The following is an 18,373-nucleotide window of genomic DNA, read 5'->3' as shown; positions in this document are numbered from 1 at the left end:
ATGTAGAATACTTGTTAATGACTTGCAGTTCCTGACTTAGACTTTTAAAAACTGAGGGGGGGGGGGGGGAGGAATTTTTAGAAGGAAGATAAAACATGTGAAATTTCTGTAATTTTCTAATTTTGCCCTAGACAGGAACAGAAATATCTACATCTTATTCCTTTTGTAGCCTTACCTGTAGGGAAGTATGGCAGCCCTTGGAGTGCAGCAGTGCTCTGCACGCATACATAAGTTCACCTTAGCAAGTCAATTTTGGGGACTGGTGGCTCAATGTAGTAGTGGAGTTTTAAAATGGGGGAAGGCACAATTTCTGCTGTAGCCTCATTTTGGCAGTAATTTGTAGGCCAAATAAGAACAGCTTTTTCTCCTCCCCTCCTTTACTGCTGAATTTTGCTTATTCAGGAAATCTCAGTAAGAGGGAAGACTGAATTTCATGAATACTTCCTTTTTGTTTTCTTTTGCAAGCCTGAAAAAGCAGGGAATTATAGAGTTCTTGGAGGTGAGAGAATTGGCAACATTCAAATATTTTTGTGTGTACATTTGGTTGCGTCACTCTGTGGTGTGTAGTGGCACAATAACCTGGAAAATGCAAACTTCTGTATTCCTCTAGCTCTACTGCTAAGAGAAAAGATCTCACTTTCTTCTTACTATGTAACTGTGTGGTACCTGTGCATTATTTATTTTGAACAGGAAAATTTTCCTCACATCTTTTGCATCTCTGTATTTCAGATGGAACAGGAATTAGCTGGTGTAAGTGCACTTAATGATGGCATAAGTAAAAATTACTTTCATCTTAATGCATTTAGCACATGGGAGATGAGAATTCAATATCTGCTCTGCCACTTTCCAGCCCACTTGTGGGTGATTGAACGGGATAAAAAGAACAACTGGATTAAGCTAAACACAAACTGCACAAGGCAGATCGATACATCTCTTGAAAGAGTCGGAGATCTCACACCACATAAACATCAGCCTCTCTTCAGGATGGCCTCCACCACCTCATTGAGGTCCTGAAGAGCCCTGGAGGTCTCGAGAGCACTGCATCAATTTCAGATATGTAGGGTTTTGGTTTGATTCTGAAGTTGAGGGGCCTTAGTGAGGCACAAATGGGACATAGTGATTTATTATGGGAGTCTGCTTTGCTAACTTACTTTACAAAATTGGTTTTTTTTCAAATGTACCATATTTGATTGCATGGAAGACTGAAGCCATTTTTTTTTCATTATAAATGTTAACTGAAAACCTGTTCATTATTATTTTATAGCTGTACTCTACATAGAGGGTTTGTTGGAATGTTGATCTGTTCTGTTTTTTTTAAGGGTTTTCAAGTTACTTCCATTAATGTAAGCTTTATGATGGCTGTGGTTTTTAAGGATTTTTTAGAAATTTAAAAAATTTACAAGATGATGTTTGCTGTTTGGAAAGACCTTTGCTGTGCTCACTAGAAATGGATTTTATTACTGTTCTTACTAGTTATAGATTTTGTACCATGCATTAGTACTCAGAGGTGCATATTTCCAAAATTGATGAACCTTTACTAAGTTATGTTTGCTGAAAGTATTTGATCTAGAGTAGATAGGTCAGAAAGGAATAATTGCAGGCTATGTAGAGCATTTGAAAGGTGATTTATGGAATATTCTGCTGTTGTGGAATATTTCTTAGGAAGTCACATTGTGATTGCAGTGTTGGAATCAAACATTTCCACAACATTTAGAAATGCAACCCAGGTAATTATCGTGAAGTGCATAAATGGTAACCTGTTTATTAAACCCATTAGATTTTTAAAGCAGTAGTGAAAAATGTTGACTTAACAGGTATACATTTTTTTAGCACAAACTGCCTTCAGGGTAGTTCTGCAGTGGGGTTCATTTTGCAGTATTGGAGCTGACTTGTCTTATTAATAGCCTGCACCCGCCTTTGGAAGCCTAAAAATGGTATTGCAGTAGTCTGATGTACAAAGGACATTGTATGAGTACTGAGCAAGTGTACCTGCATTCCTGGCAGAAAATAACCGTTTTTCCCTTCTCCCCACAAAAAAAAAGGATGGTATGGCAGTATTTGTAAGGACATATAAACCACCTTTATGCTGTATTTCATAATTTTAAATGCTTTTGTTTTCTCCTCTTAAGTTACTTTCATGCCTGTCTGCATGATGGTTTTTTAGGGGAGGTGCTCAAGTCAGTTCAGAGCAAAACAAAAAAAAAAAAGAGGAATTAAGTTGACTCTTCTCTTTCCTGTCTGTTTTTGTGTAGATCACATCACAAAATAAACATTGTGTGATATCCAGGTTTTCATTTTGTGATTAGCTGAGAACTTTATCTTTTTCTTGTTTAGCAGGCCTACTTAAGGGCCAGCTGATAGATCGTGATGCTGTCACTATATTGTACAACTTGATTTTATGCCTGATGTAACTTACTCATGAATTATTTTGCTGAAGTGTTGTTCTTTTCCACCTGTGTCATAGTGCTAGGTAAAGTCCCTTAATGAAACCCTTATTTGCCCATCTGCTTGTTCTTTAAACATCTAAAGCATTATTTAAATGATGATACCTTTGTGATACTACAGTAACACTTCACTCACTCAAATAAGATCAGTTTTCTTTGTGTGAGATGCTCAGTGAAGAGATTCAAGAAACATCCCAAGTTTCAGTTCACTCTCTAGATAACATTGTAAGGCTGAAAGGAAGGCAGGTGCCGAGGAAGAAAATGATTTAGCTGAAGTTTTAAGGCAAATTCCTGAAAGAGCCTAAAGCAGGAGCCAGGTCTCCTGTGTCCCATGAATATTCTCTTTATCTTTCCCTAGGAAGCATATGAGTATTGTGGAAAATAGCTTGGCAGACATATTTTGTGCCTCTTGTCCTACAGCAGCTCTGTCCCCTTACGGAGCTGTGTGTTCATTCCATCTCCCTGCGTGTCGGCCTCTGCCCGTTCCAGTGCAGCTCTGCTCCTGAGTTCTTCCCGGGCTTCCCCTCCTCTCCCATGGCTGCTGCTTCCTTTGGTCGTTGGCACCAACTTTATTTGCACATCTCTTGGGTTTCTGCACATTTGTTCTGGCCACCCCAGATCCCTGTGTGCCACCTCTGGATCAAGGCAGCTAAAATAATCTACTCTCGCTTCTGCTGTCACACCACACCAACCCCTCACGGCTTCCTTTATTCTTCCACATCAAATTCAAGCACCAGGCTTTGGAAAGGCCACGTGGTAGTGCCCTTGCCTGAGAAACTGCATCTGTTTGCTCCACCTCCTTTCCTGCCATGGAGCAAAATGCCTTTTGAGTCTCCAAGTTCTCAAATGCCAGTCTGTTTCCCTGGTTGCCGTCCATTTCCCTTCTGCATTAAAGACCTGCTGTCTCTTCAGGAGTGCTTCTGTGGGGCTTTACAGAAATGAAATAATACAGTTGTGACTTAAGCCTGGTTGAACTGGTTGAAGAGAGTGGAGTATATTGGGAAAGTTAACCTCTGCTGTGCATTTCTGCTTTGTATCCTGAACTTCTTGAGCATGAAAATGTACCCCAACTTAGATCTGTCAGACTGCTCTGCGATAGCACACCTAAGAAGGTCTGAAGAAGCTCAAACCAACTGTTTGTTTTCTACTAGAAGAAAAATTCCAGTCCTGTTTAGGAAAAAATCGTAATGAGATCTCTCTTGAGAGTGACACCAAAACTCCTTCCCAAATTAAAAAGAAGAGATGCTCATAATAAAGGCCCATGACAACTCACCAAGATCATTTGGAAAGGCTAAAGAATGGAATTTGAAATGGCTTCATTAATAAGAGTCTCAAAATGCGTGCAGAACAGCAGAGAAGAACAAATTGGAATTATGTAAATACATCCTCTAATAATGCATTTTATTTTTGGTTCATTCAGGCCAGCACAATTATCTGTGTGCGGGAAGGAACGACTGTATAATTGATAAGATTCGGAGAAAGAACTGCCCAGCCTGTCGATTACAGAAATGTCTGCAAGCTGGAATGAATTTAGGAGGTAAGCAGAATATTAATAGCTTGGTCTCTTAATTTGATTAGGTGAAAACATTGGAAACGTGCAGCCTTTTTATAGTTCTGGCAGCTGCATAATCTCAAAAGTTTTAAGGTGGGATTATCCTGAAGGAGTGCTTAATAGCCAATAAACTCTATTGTCATTCTAAATCGGGATTTGGAGATACGTATTTTATGGCACAGAAAAAAGAAAAGTGGGTGTTTTATGATGACAGTAATTTTAGTAGAATACCATAAGCTAAAAGTGTTAAGGTTTCAAGTATTGCATGGGGTATTTTTTTGTGATGAGCGTTCTCTTGAATACTGAAAAACATGTTACACCATCATGAAAGCAAATTCTCACATAGTGAGACCTCTCAACTTCTTTGGTGCTTATTCAGCATTTTTATTGCTTAATTTCTGAGACTGTAAGGATGTGCAATAATTTTGATTGTTACTGCATTGTTCATATACCGACAACAACAAAATTTTATTAATTCTCAAAAGCATACTGAAATCAGTATGATAACAAAATTTATAATAGTTTCTTTTCTGTTGTTTTAATTCTTCTCTGGTAATATCTACATGTTTCTGGCTGTGCTTCAGTGGGTGTCCTGTCTCAAGTCATCATCTGACCAAATGCTTTTACAAGTGCCTTTTTCCCACCATTTCTGTGTTTATTATGTTGTCTGTGAACAGGGGTTTGGATGCTGCTGCAGGTGCTTCCCCTGCTGTACAGAGTTACCCTTCCCTTGAAGTGTTTTCACTGTACAGAAAACTACAACATGGTCACGTTAATTCCTCGCTATCCCAGAATTCACCTTTTGTCCTCCTGGGCCTATTCTCTTGGCAGCTGAGTTTAGTTCTACAGATTTAGCTGCTCATCTTTAATAGGTTATATGCAAAATTCTGGTTCCTGCCTGCTGCCTTTTTCTACCTCCCAGACTTCTTTTTCTGTCTTGTCTCCTGGCAGAAATACTCAAACAAGCCACACCTTACTTTTTCAGAGAGAGTAGCCCTGTTGGGGTCTCTTTCAACCCCTTTCCCAAATCAGGGATACTGCCTTTCACCCCAGGCCCCTTACTTCCTTTTCCCAAGAGAAAACAGGGCCAGATTGTGGCATGCTGGGGAGGTGACAGCTTTCCCTTGGTTTTGATCTGTGCTGTTCAACTTAGCAAGGGAAACAGAATGCCTTTGTTTGATGAAACAGGAGCTCCATGGTCGCAGCTCCTTAATCCCAAAAAACTAGTGCTGAAAATTGTTGTAGAGCAGGAAGGTCAGCTCCCTGGAGTGCTGGGAATGTTGCTGCATCCTACTGGCAGCTGGTGTGGGGCATCCTCCCTGGACATGCCCTGTGCTGTGCTAGTGGAGCTCCAGCAAAACCCAGGGCTTGAGAACCTTAGGAAACAGCAGCATGGGACACTTCATCTGCAATGAGTTCATCCCTGTGATGTCCAGGAGGGTTTCAAAGAACGTGTTCACATGAAGTTCTCTGCAGAAAAGCAAGGCAGGAGGGAAACTTTGCTAGAGGGAGTTGTTTTCTTTTTTCGCTTTTTTTTTTTTTTTTTTTAAATATTGGCTGGAATGCTGTAAATGAGGAATGCATTGAAAAATCTTCCCCTTTGTTGGAGCTTGTTAGACTGCTGGAAATCATAATTAGTGATCTGTGTTTATTGCAGCTTTGGGCCCCTCATTGTAAGGAAGACATTGAGGTGGTGGAGCGAGTCCAGAGAAGGGTGGTGAAGCTGGTGAAAGGTCTGGAGCACAAGTATGATGAAGAATGGCTTAAGGAGCTGGGGTTGTTTAGCTACTTGGAAAAGGAGGCTCAGGGGAGGCCTTATCACTCTCTACAACTCCCCGAAAGGATGCTGTAGCAAGCTGGTGGTCAGTCAGCCTCTTCTCCCACAGGACAAGTTACAGGATGAAAGAAAATGTCCTTAGGTTGTGCCAGGGGAGGTTTAGACTGGATTTTAGGAGAAATGTCTTTGCTGAAAAGTTGGTCAGACACTGGAATGGGCTGGCCAGGGTGGAATCACCATCCCTGGAAGTGCTCAAGAAACATGCAGATGTGGCTCTTGAGAACAAGGCTTAGTGGTGCACTTGGCAGTGCTGGGTTAGCAGTTGGACTCTTTGTTCTTAGAGGCCTTTTCCAACTTTAATGATTCTGTGATTCTGTGACCTGGAAGGCCAAGTCTGCCTCTGGAGTGTACAGCTGGCATGCAGTTGAGCTTTGCAGTTTAGCTGTTTCAGTGATTTTCATCACAGAGAGAAACCTCAGGTGAAATTCCCACTCCTGATTTGATCTCTTTATGCCATGTAAAGAAACTAAAATGTCATAAAGGAGGTCTTTCCATCACTGCCATGAATGAGATGGACGGGGAACAGTTCTGGATTTCCATGCACTGCAGTGCCTTCTGCTTGGCTGAGGAGGGAAAGGGCAGGTTGGAGGGAGAGGGGAGGGCTGCCAGAGAGAGGTAAAGCATCTGCAGCCCAGAGGCAGCATTACTGTGCAGAGAGCCCCAAGGGCTCCCAGATCATGCTGATGGACCTTCCAGCCTTTGAGCCAGCCCAGCTCTGGCAGGAATTGCTGGGATCCTGAAGAATTTTCTCTGCTTTAAGCCATGTTTCCAGTGGTGAGCTCTGCATTGGGCATCTACAGAGGAGCGACACAGCATCTCAGTTTTGGAAGCTTCTGTGTGCTGTTGCAGGGCATTTCTGATATGGTGGTGATCATCGCAAAAAGTGGAGGTGGAAATGGCAAGAAGAGATATTAATTCATATTTGAAAACTGTGATTTTTTTGTAAAATGCCAAGGTTTGGTACTAAATAACATTTTTTTCATATTTAGCTTGAAGAGAATGAGTATGGTCTTATTATAAAGGTACATTGTGGATTGTAGTTTCATGTGGTCAGCCTGGTTTTGACAAGCATATACATTACTCCAGTAAAAATGGGCTTTTACCTGTTTCTAGCTTGGACTTACAGGCAAAATGGGCAGGTATTTTATTAGGCAGTGTGATCAGTAAGGAGCTGGAGAAAACTTAATTTTTAAATGCAATTTAATTTAAAGTCCTCTCTGCAGCATAGTACTCTGTAGCTGTGTCACACTGCACTGCGCTCTTGGTGCAGTAGGGCTGAGCTGAGCTCTCACCCTCCAAAGAAAAGCAAATGTAAACACAAATCCCAGACTGTATCAGAGGTGCTGATGTGCTTGGTACATGGAAATAGAGCGAGATGATACGCAAAAGGTCTTTAGCATAGCTTAGGGCTGAAATGTCTGCAAGCTGCTGAAACCATGGGCATTTATTTTCCACTTGTACATAACTATGATGTTTTATCCCCTCATTTAAAGAAAAAAAACAAAACACCAAACTTCCAGTTGGTCTAGAAGAAATGTTGTGTTAGGGAACAAGGTCCTGCCTCCCATGGGCTGGAAAAGAACTTGACTCTCCTTTGCCACCCTCCCCATATATAGATGGGAGTGAAGGACCCCAGGCTGCGCCCATCCAGCTCCTCCCACTTACTGAAATAGGGGGGCTGTGAAGCAAATTTTGTAATGTGGCAGTTTGAGATTGTCTTCATGCTCTTTCTGAAGATACTAATCTCTATAATGGAAAGCTGGAAATCAGAAATAGCGTTCCATGTTTCCGGCAGCTCATTTTTGAACAATCTCCGATTAATCTACTGATCTTTTTTCTTAGGATTTTTTTTTTTCTCTTTTGGTAATATTCTTCCTCAATATTTTTTAAATAGTAAAATAGTGCTTTTGTACTCTGTCAGTCTTTCAAGTTTGTTTTGATGGCATATCTTCTACTTCCTAGCATGCTAAATTTTTTTTCTGAATTAAAAAAAAAAAAAAAAAATTATTTTGACTGGTGGCAGCATGCCATGATTAGGCACCTTGTAAGAAAATATGTGTAATTCAGTGATACAAAATACACCTTTTCATGAATGCTCAGCCAAAATAATTTGGCAGTTTTATTGTTTACCTCCTTGTTTTGTTTGTTGAAAACTTGGAGGCTTTTCCAAGCTCTTACATTCTTTAATAATCTTTAGAAAATTATTCATCAAGTCAGCAAATAATTTACCTAATTACGTTATTTTCTCGATTTTTTGTTTTGATTTTATAAGAAGCATCTGCAACCTGTAATTTCTGCAAAGCTGAAGTTGCCAAGTATCACATTAAATCATCCTTCTCATTGCTAGAAGGTATGTGTGTGCTCTGCAGACAGCTATATCCCCTTTGGCAAGTAGGACTCCAAAACTTTTTTGGGAATCATATTTTGTTTGTTGTTTTGTTATCTTTTTTTTTTTAACTCCAGTGACATATGCTAGGCTTAATTGTTGGAAGAGATTCAGAGTGAGCAACTGCACTATGAAGGTATGCTGGCCCATTTTTGGTTTATGCTCTTTTCAAGATTCTGTAATTAATTTTCAGTTAATTACAGACCAGAATGACTTCACGGATTTGGGAAGTTTCTTCCGGCATACGCAGTGATTGGATTTGGCGAGGCTCTCACTTTCGCACGAGACGTTTTCGTTTGGCTCCCACCTCGTGCTGCTGTGCCTCAGTTGTGTCTGTCGCCGTGATGGCACTGGGGGGTGTCACAGTGAGACCCCCAGTCCCACACTGGTGCTTGGCATGGTGCCTTATGCCACCACCAGCTGCATCCCGTAAGGCAGCAGCCCCTGCGATGTGTCCTGCATTGCCACCAGGGTGGCACAGAGCCTCCTGGTGTCACTCCTGTGTGCTGAAGCCTGGACAATGGGAATGTTTTATACGGTGTCACTTGAGGGGGCTGCCACCCCCTTTCCTTGGCAGGTTGGTCCTCACCCCTCTGATGTGACCTAGTGACCAGGCATCCCTCCCCGTTCTGGATGATCAGAGAAGGTCCCTCTTCTGCCATGGGATGTGCCATATGTGCAGAGGGGACAAAAAAGTGTGTAAAGATCAGTACCATGCAGGGCTGGAATCCTTCCCTGCCTCAGCTCCCCTATGAAACACTGCCAAGACTTCCCGGCACTGGTCTCCCACAGCAGTGAGGAGCAGCTTGCTCAAGGACCCTTTGGATCTGGAAGGGACATAAGATAGATTTCACCTTGCAAATTACACAGTTCATCATTCTGTCTGCAGAGGCTGCCTGTGAAATCCGAGTCTTGGGTCCGCATACATTTACATATGTAAGACACTTTGTGCACAAGATGCTGGGTGTGATTTGTAGGCTTCACTGGCAGATACCCTTATTTTTTCATACAGTGAAATATTTTAATAATCTGAAAAATAGGTTAATTAAGATAACCAGTAATAAGATATAGTACTTCACCTTTATGCCCGGCTTTCTATTTTCTGTTTAATAACTCATACTAGTAGGGTTTTAAATTGCAGTATTATTTTCAGTTACTGGAGCTTATGTGGTTTATATTATCATTGCTCATATCTTCTTGAGAAAAAAAGGAAGAGAAAAAATCTGAAAACTTGGGGAAAATGTAAGTACAGCAAAAGTGTATGCTCTTAGTTCCAAAATTTTCTACTAACCAAGATTTCATAAATTTTAAAGGAAAATAAACCCCTTTGTGTAAGACATAAGCAATTTGAGGTATACATATGGTTAAATTTTATTTTTCATTTAAACTTTAACTGCAAAGTATTTTGAAATGACATTAACTTTAATGCATTTTTATTTGTGTTTATTCTGTAGCATTTTCTTCTGAGGGAATCTAGTCAATGACTTTTTGACTTGAACATTCAGCTGGGTTTTTGTTAGTTGTTTCAACAGACTTTTATAAACATCAGCAGGTTGGAAAATACCTTTAAGTAATAAATAATAATATTTAAGTAATAAGTAAGAAATAATAATTAAGTAATTAACAAATAATAATTAAGTAATAGCTAGTTTGCCTGTTGCTTATAAACCTGCTGTTGAAGATGTTTTAGGAACCAATTTGTTCAGCAATTAACTTTTTCTGCTTTTGTGTCCATCTTACTCCATGTGTACTGCTCTTGCCCTGCTCTCGGTGTGACCCTCTAACTTTCCAACTTGAATCATCCTCATGAGTTGAATGTTTAGATTGGATGTCAGGAAAAGTTTCTCCACCAAAAGGGCTTTCAAGCGTTGGAACAGACTGCCCAGGAAGGGGGTGGAATCACCATCCTTGGAAGGATGTTTTCCTTCAGAAAACATGTAGATCTGGTGCCTAGAGATATGGTTTAGTGGTGGACGTGGCAGTGTTGGATTAATGGTTGGACTCAATGATCTTAAAGGTCTTTTCCAACCTAAACGACCCCGTGATTCTTGAATGTTGTAGGTAACTATGAGAACTATGAGTCATATGCTACAACTATTAATAAATTATTTGTGAATGATGGTTAAAAAGGCAGAATTTTGAAAAGGACTGGTAATGCCAGAGTAATCTCTCAGGCATTGATTAAAAGCAATATTGAAAGTGCGTCCTTGTACTTGGAATTTTGCTGATGGTCTTATTCCATGTGTGAAGGCAGCTGGAGAAGATGCACTGCAGCGGTCCAAGAGCCCACAGCTCACGTGCAGCAAGCAGTCCCTGATCAAGCTCCTAATCAGGTTCATGCTTTGTTTTTTCACATTTTCCTGGTTCCAGCTCTCCTTTCTGCAAGTGCCCAGCTGCCAGCAACACCTCTCTTTCCTCCAGAAACAGCCTTTCAGGCTTTTGGCATGGGGCTGCTGAACTCCAGACTTCCCTGTTCTATCTGCTGGACTCTTTATTGTACCATTCCAGGTGCAGCACCCTTGGTTGCCAGCCTTGCAAAGGAGCTGCATCTCTCCTGGGATCCTGCTGGGAGTTTGTGTCCCAGCCTGCCTCGTGTCCTGCAGTGGTGCTGTGTGTGTAGGCCCTGGGGGTGTTGTCTCCTTTTGGCTGTACAGCACTCCCTGAGCAGGCTCAGAGGCTGCTCTTTCCCCAGAGGTTTGTGTTCCATACATGGTGTGTTGCTTTGGTTCAAAACACAAGATGGGTGATCACAGTTTTCTGAGGGGAAGATTTTCAGCATTTCTGAAAGTTGTTACGTGCAGCTCTTGGTGATGTTTTGTTTTTTCCTGAATCACCAAATTATCACTTCCACAGTGATATTATTATTACAGCTTCCTTCCACAGTGCTGTTAAGTCCATATCCTTTTTACTCTTCCTCACAGTAAAAGCGTAGTCTTTGGTGTGAAACCCTGCCTGTGTCTCCTGTTCCTCTTTTTCCAGAGCTTCTGGTTGTCACCAGAACCCTTTTGAAACCTACCCCTGTGGTCTGTGATGATGTGTTTCCATTACTCACTTCCCCATTACTGAGAGAAGCTGTAGGAGCAGGAGGAACTTGTCCTTTTGGCTTTCACTGAGCTGTTACTTCAGAGAGTTTTCACCTGAATAATAGGGCATGAAGATTTAACTTGCCACGCTTGCAACAACCTTGGCCAAAGTAGGGTGGGCTCACAATGCTGAATTGTGGGGGGTTTTTTTCAATTTTATTTTCTGGTTTTTTCTGCCCATCCATTCCCAAGTGCAGGGCTTTCCGTTTTCAGTACCTGTGTTTTACTAAAGTAAGTGTGGGGTGTGGCAAGCACACCTGGCTCAAAAAGCAGCCCTTGGAGTTCGATGTTAGTAGAAAGAACATTTTTCAGCAGGTTATGTAGGGAATGTTGAGCACATTTAAGCCTTAGAAATACACAGCAGCAAGAAGCTGGTGTTTAACAAAGAGGGGAGGCAAGGTGAAGGCACTGGATGGGGTGTTTCTGAGCCACCCAGTACACATCTTCCTGCACACTGGGGCTGTGATTTGTGTGCTTTTGTGGTTCTCTGCCATCAGCTTTCCCAGATCATACATATGAGTAATGTTAGAGATTTGCCATTACCCCAGAAAAATGGTTGATATTGCATATAGACTGTTTTCACTAATGTTAAGGGTGATTTATTGAAGCAGGAGATTAACAGGGTTATACTCTTTTTTCTTTTTTTAATGACTAATTATGAACTAGATGGTGAAAAATATGGCCAAGATGACCGCAGAAGATAAACAACCAGCTTGTATTTCACAGGTAGTGTTGCTGTTCCCAGAAGTGGGGTAGATAATTTCTAGAAGACCAGCAGCATTCAGTGTATTCGGAGTAAGGTCATTTGAGAGAAAACTGAGTTGATAAAATCTGGGGTTATGGAAGTCATACAGATGAGTAGACAAAGGATTTCAAAATTTTTGTTCCTTGGGGAAAGAAATCAAGTGGGAATGTGGTAATAACATATCCAGAAATACCACAGAGGGAAGGGCAGTACTTACTAAGCTTAGTTCTAGCAAGAACAAAAATGAAATGCTCTTTAGCATGGAGTGGAAGTCTGAGCACTCAAGGTACAGAATGAGAGGTGCTGTGGTGCAGTTTGGTTTTAAAGGATTCTGGAAAGCTTGTTGAGAACCTCTGTCTCTAATGTAAATACGAAGTTTTATACATGGTAAGTGTCTGTCAGGGTTTTATTGTGTTGTGATCAGATGAAGGGCACATCATGTAACAGACATGGAACACTGGGTATTAACCCAAATAAAAGCAAGAGAGAAGACTTGGATGAGGAATGCTTGCAGAAGGCTGGATGGGAATGGGTGTCTTGGGAGGGACATTGTTGCTTGGCATAAGGCAGAAACCAGTGACCATAGCCAAGAGTATTCAGTCTGGTACAGTCAAAATCTGTTCTCCAAAGTTTCCTTAATTTCCTTTTTCATCAAATTGTTACCAGTGCTCGCAGTTCAAGCTCCTGGTGTTCCATTCCTACAGGTGTCTTGGAGTTGTAGGTGATCTCCACATTTGTTGTTGACATTTTACTGCTTGTCTTTATTTGATGTCAAATAGAATAATCAAAACCACTGATGCATTTAGTAGACAACTCTTAGCTCAAAAATTATTGAATTTGCCATACGCTTGAAGAATGAATAAATAATCAGTAAAAAAAGAGTTTTGGGAGCATCTGAAAAGGACTGATTAAGATTGGCTTTCATCAACATTATAATTTACTTTTGTAAGCTTTTTTTTTTTAAGACTTTGTTTATTGGATGATTTAAATATTTAGTAAATACATTTCTTTTGAAATTAATGAATAAGTGCAAGAGAGAGTTTTATATACCAAAAATGTTAGATGTGAGATTGTGTTATGTCATTTTGGGATTTAATATTAAATATATGTGGGGGAAAATTTTCATACTTTAGCCATTTCTCATTAAAAAGCTTTATCAAAACCAGCTTGATTTGATTTTAACAGGAAACCACTAATTGGCATTTGGTGAAAGTTGTTCCCACACAGGGAGGAGTACCCCTATGAAACTGTTATTTTTCATTTAATTATCACTTTGAGGATTGCTGAGAAACAAGCAAATGTGTTAGACATTTTCCCTGACAACCTAAATATTCCTGTAAAATGCACTTTGGATCTCAGCTTTCTTTTGTCACTTTTGTCCGCTGTCTCTTCATGAATGCTTAGCCTGAAAACTCAACTTTAAAAAGGGATAAATTCCCTCTGTCTCTTACCCAAAAACTCCCCAATGCCTTTCCTTCTTAATTGCTGTGCTCATCACTGTCCCACATGCTAGACAGGTGGGTAACCTGAGCTTCACAATTGAGTCAGACCTCAAACTACGCAAGATTTGATCTGGGCTTTCACCTGAAGTTTTCTGAGACAACTGCTGTGTGCAAGCACTGGTGTGAGGTGCCACCTCCCTGCAGCTGTTTGCATTTCACTGCTCAGCATCTCGAGCCATAATTGTAATCAGAAGAAAATGTGGAGTTTTCATTAAAATATTACAAGATATCTCATTAAGTGGGCATGTAATTACTCAAAATAGTATTCTTCCTGAGTGGTTTCTTGTTATGCTGAAAAGACATCTGAAGTAAGGTCGTGTTGAGGGTCTAGTAGCAATTGTAAAGATTACATGTATAACAAAGTAGAGAGCAAATATGTAAATCTACAGATTTGGATCAGAACTCAAAAGCATCTTGAGCTGTAGTGTCAGAAACCAACATGATGGCATTTTTGGTACAGACTGGGATGTTGAGAAGTGCAAGTTGAGGCGTGAAGAAATGGGATACCTGAGAGCAGCTGCTGAGGGACTGCAGGGAAGAAAGGAGTGCAGTTGTGTGATGACTGTAAGTTAAAGTTAGAGTCAGCGAGGTGAAATTGTTGCAAAAACAGGCAAGTCTTATGTGATGCCAAGGAATCACTCTGTTTCTTGTCAGAGCTGGCAAGTGTGGGCCTGATGATTGTTGTCTGGTTTCAGCACTTCTGGGCAGGGTGGTGGGGATGGGGCAGCCTTGCAAAATTGTCCCGTATGTTCCTGTGCCAGTTGGTGGGATTGCAGTACTTGTGGTACCTTTGTGAAGGACATGTCTCTCATCTCTTCTGGGACTTGTCCAGCATGAACATATCTACTGTGCCCCTTGATAACCTATTCTGTTTTTCCATATCAGATCTTTACATTTAGAAAGGTTCCTTTAAGATCTAAACTGAGTCCTCCTTCCTGAAATTTCATGTCGTGTGCCTGAAGAAAGGTGTATACAGATTAGAGGCTGTCTAAGGAAGAACGAGGATAAGAAGACGTGTAGGAAAACAAAAAAGAAACAAAGAGTCGTAGAAACTCATTTCATGTTAGTGTAGAAGAGAGAGACATATTTAGGAGGTCACAATACCAGTCTTTCAATTCAAAAAGTGGTGTAAAAGAGGACAGGAATGATTAGTTGCTCTTTTTGGCCACTGGGGGAACGGTGAAGAGAAATCAACTTTACTGCAGAAAAAAATGATGCAACATTGGAGATGTTGGGAGAACACTGAGTGGTTAGATGTTGGAGGAAGATGTGGGATATTGTGGAATTCCCTTTATTGGAGATTAATAACATACTGAGTTGGGCAAAGTACAGTAGATCCTGCTTGAGGCGATAGGATAAACTACTTTAGATATATTGTTTCTGTGCTTTACAGGCCTGTGCTCGAGCAGCATTGCACTGCATCATATATTAGAGTCTGCTCCAAACAAAGCAAAATGCAAACACTTCTGAGGTTGTTCTATAAGTAACCAAATTAATATTTACCTAGTTGCTGTCTGTTTTATTAGGCGTTTAAATCCAACTAGAATAAAGAACCGAAATACATCTAGGTGAACATAATGAAAATTGTACACAATTACTATTAAAATGTACATCAGAAACTCTTTCTTCCATCTGTGCTGTACCTCCCTTTTTAGTATCCAAATGTAAACCAAGAATAAGAATTGCACTTATGGATGGTCCTGGCTCTTTGCAGGGTCTGACCAAAGGCAAATAAAATGTGACATTTCCATAGATCAGACTTCATGCACATTTACTCCTTGTCTTTAAGCTGTCCAATCCTGTCAGATTAAAGTGTTATTTATTAATTAGTAAGCAGTATGCCAAACTATGTCATTGTTTCAGTTATGCCTTCCATTTCATTCTACTGAATTCAATCATTGGATTTGAGCGTATTGTCCGATAAAACTTCCTTCTGCCAGTGCAGGATAAGAAATTAGGAAATTTTCATCGCTTTGTTAATTAGACTACTGATTCCTCAGGCTCAACAGCAAGTGATAGCATTTTCTATCACCTTCTCTCCTGGGTCACAGCTGTCAGAAACAGATTTTAAAATTTATTTTGCCATGTGAAGGCAGGACCTTTGTTTTCTTCCTCACCAGCTGCAGTCTTCCTTTCTTCGCATATTTAGACAGACTACTGGGTCTCTTCAGCATATCCCAAATGCCACTGCAGAAATCACCCTTGAAAGGCTTCTGCTTTGCAAGAGTCAAGTCCTCTTAGAAGTGTGTCTTACATGATAAAGTAATTTTGTGCTCTGCTTTTAAGTCCCTGTGCAAGTTGTTCCTGCTTCAGTAGATGCTTTTCATTTGCTTCCTCCCCTTGGTCTATCCAGTTAAAGCAGTGACTCATCTGCTTGCGCATGTGCCTGCCAGATTTGTATCTGATCCTTCCTCTCACACATGGCACAACAGGAGTTGGACTCGTGGATCCTTGTGGGCCCCTTCCAGCTCAGGATATTCTATGATTCTAACACTTGGGGTCACATTTAGAGGTTCTTCCTCTTGTGTAGCTACCTGAAAATCAGTGGTTTGCTTCCCAAAGTGGGTAATAGGTTTTATGGAAGCTTTAGGGTCCTATCTTGGTTGGTCCGTCTGTGTTTCTTGAAGGAAAGAAGTGTGCCTGAGTGCACTTTTTAGGGAAAATGGGATGATGCTGTAAGATCTGGTTTGCATTACTGCTTTCCACTTTATTCCATGTATTTCCAGGCATATGTGTGTGTGTCTGTATATATGAAGTCTGTATTATTGTCTAGAAATTTCTCAGCAAAATCTCATTCCCATTGTGCTAGACAACTAAGTGAAAAAACGTCTGTACCAAAATAGCTCAAAATTTTCATGTCAAGATACAACAGATTTGGGGGAAGGGAAAACACGATTTGTGGTAGCAGTAAAATAGCTAATGAGAACAGATGTCAGCTCATTGAAGTAAGTGAGGCAAAGTCACCAGGCAAACATGATGAAAAGATTCAGAGGAGAGGAAAGTGGCATTTTGATGGAGCATTTGTCTGTACAAAGGTGGAGGCGCTGGGTGAGGGCTCAGAGAAGAGTCTACCCGAAGGCTGTCAGAGCTGCCTCGAGAGGAGAATTGCCACCTTTGGTAACTGTGGTGCAGCAAGGTCCTGGAGATTGTTTTTGGAGAGCAGAGGCAGGGAGCAGTGGCAGGGTGTGCAGGGAAACCCTCAAGCATTTGGCATTGGGGGAAAGGGAGAAAGCTGGCAGCTTTGGAGGTTGGGAAGGGAGGTGGTGGTTGTAGCCCAGGTGCAGAGCTCGGGCACTGGAGTATGGACCTGAATGGAGGAGCCCAAGTGTTTGAAATGCAGGTGCTCACTGGCGTGGGTACAGAGCCAGCACGGTTAGAGGTGGTCACAGTGGGTTTGTTTTGCAGCATATTGTCTACCCTCAGGCTGCCTAGATCACTAGTGGTACAGTACACACTTAGAAATGATCCCAAATTATACCTCATTTGAAGTGCATATAGTGATCCTCCCCCCCCGCCTTTGTCCTTTATGTTTTGTGTATTTACTCCAATTGCTGCTTTCTCTTCTTCTTTAGATCTTTTTTAAACTTCCACCACTTTCTGTTTCCTCTGCTGTGTCCATTCTGGTTTCCCCTCTCCCTCCACTAATGTTCTCTGCTTTATACTAGAGGTAGCATAGGTTCTTATAATGTGCTTTTAATATCCCCTATGGATTGAAATATGCATACAATATAATAAAGATCTGTAGGGTCAGGATCAGTTTGGTCATTGCTCTGGCAGAGCTTTATATATGTGATTAAATAAAGATCTTAGACATGTAAATCGTGTCTTTAGGTATACAAACAATAAATGTTTTTCTGATGGACATCAAGGCAAGCTTTGAATATCATCTTTAAAAAAAAAAAAATTACATTCCAGGGGATTGTCATTGCAAGTCTTGTAATTCACCCTACGTAGAACTATAGCTAATTTTCTAAACCAGATTTAGCTTACTTTTTTGCTTTCAGAGTACTGGAAGCAAGCATGAATCTGCAGAGCATTTTACATTGTTCATTTGCTAATTTGAACACTAGTACAATTCTATAAACAAGATACTACTCTATTAGAAATCTGCTGAATTAAATAATAATATTTATGGGGGTTCATCTACTATTAAAAACATTTTGTTCTTTGACACTTCTGGATCCCATTTTTTAAGAGTAATACAATGAAAATTATTAATTTTGAGCCTATGAAAAATGGTGATTGGGTGCGTGGAGTCCATAACTTAATCTATTCTGTGCATGTTCCCTGGGCACAAAGGGAGTATATTATATATATAATCTACATGTATTATCTCCCTCTAGACCCAACTTTTATAGCATGTGTAAGTTGACTATTTTAAAAAAGAGAGTATGGTAGTTGACCTATCTTACAGCTACCCTAAACCCTCAAAGTTTACCATTAAGAATGAGGAATGGCATAGATTTGTAGCTGATGCTCGTGTTAATTCGTATTCCAAAACCAGTTTACAATAGGGCCAGATAAGTGTCCTGTTATTGGCCCTAGAGTAGCATTCTCTGTTGCAGATGACTAGAAACCTATTCAGCATTTTACAGATGGCACAAAAACTCTGGGATGGCAGGATCCCTTTTTCAGCTTGGGGCCAGGAGACTTCCATGTGAAAGGTCGATTCTAAGGAACCACCTGACCAACTGACTTGTGGCTTCTTTGTTCCTCTGTTATACTGTGCTTTACTGTTATAGCTACAGAGAATGGCTGCTGGAAGTGCCTTTTGAAAATCCAAGTTTGTGACTTGTCAAATGCTTCACCTTTTTTTTTTTTTTT

General features: G+C 40.7%; 1 protein-coding gene across 4 annotated transcripts in view; it reads left to right on the top strand.

The window, feature by feature from the left end:
• NR3C2 (nuclear receptor subfamily 3 group C member 2) overlaps positions 1-18,373 on the top strand; it is a 189,146-nt gene that overhangs the window by 134,780 nt on the left and 35,993 nt on the right. For all 4 annotated transcript variants that reach the window (XM_042049975.1, XM_042049974.1, XM_042049976.1 and 1 more), the window contains one exon: positions 3,865-3,981. In XM_042049975.1, the coding sequence (XP_041905909.1) occupies positions 3,865-3,981 (117 nt within the window). The remainder of the gene's footprint in view (positions 1-3,864; positions 3,982-18,373) is intronic.

This window comes from Corvus kubaryi, unplaced genomic scaffold (assembly GCF_017639235.1).
Source record: "Corvus kubaryi isolate FWS band 111438036 unplaced genomic scaffold, C.kubaryi_AGA036_p1.0 71, whole genome shotgun sequence".
NCBI classification, from domain to species: domain Eukaryota; kingdom Metazoa; phylum Chordata; class Aves; order Passeriformes; family Corvidae; genus Corvus; species Corvus kubaryi.
This window is presented reverse-complemented; position numbering and strand designations above follow the sequence as displayed.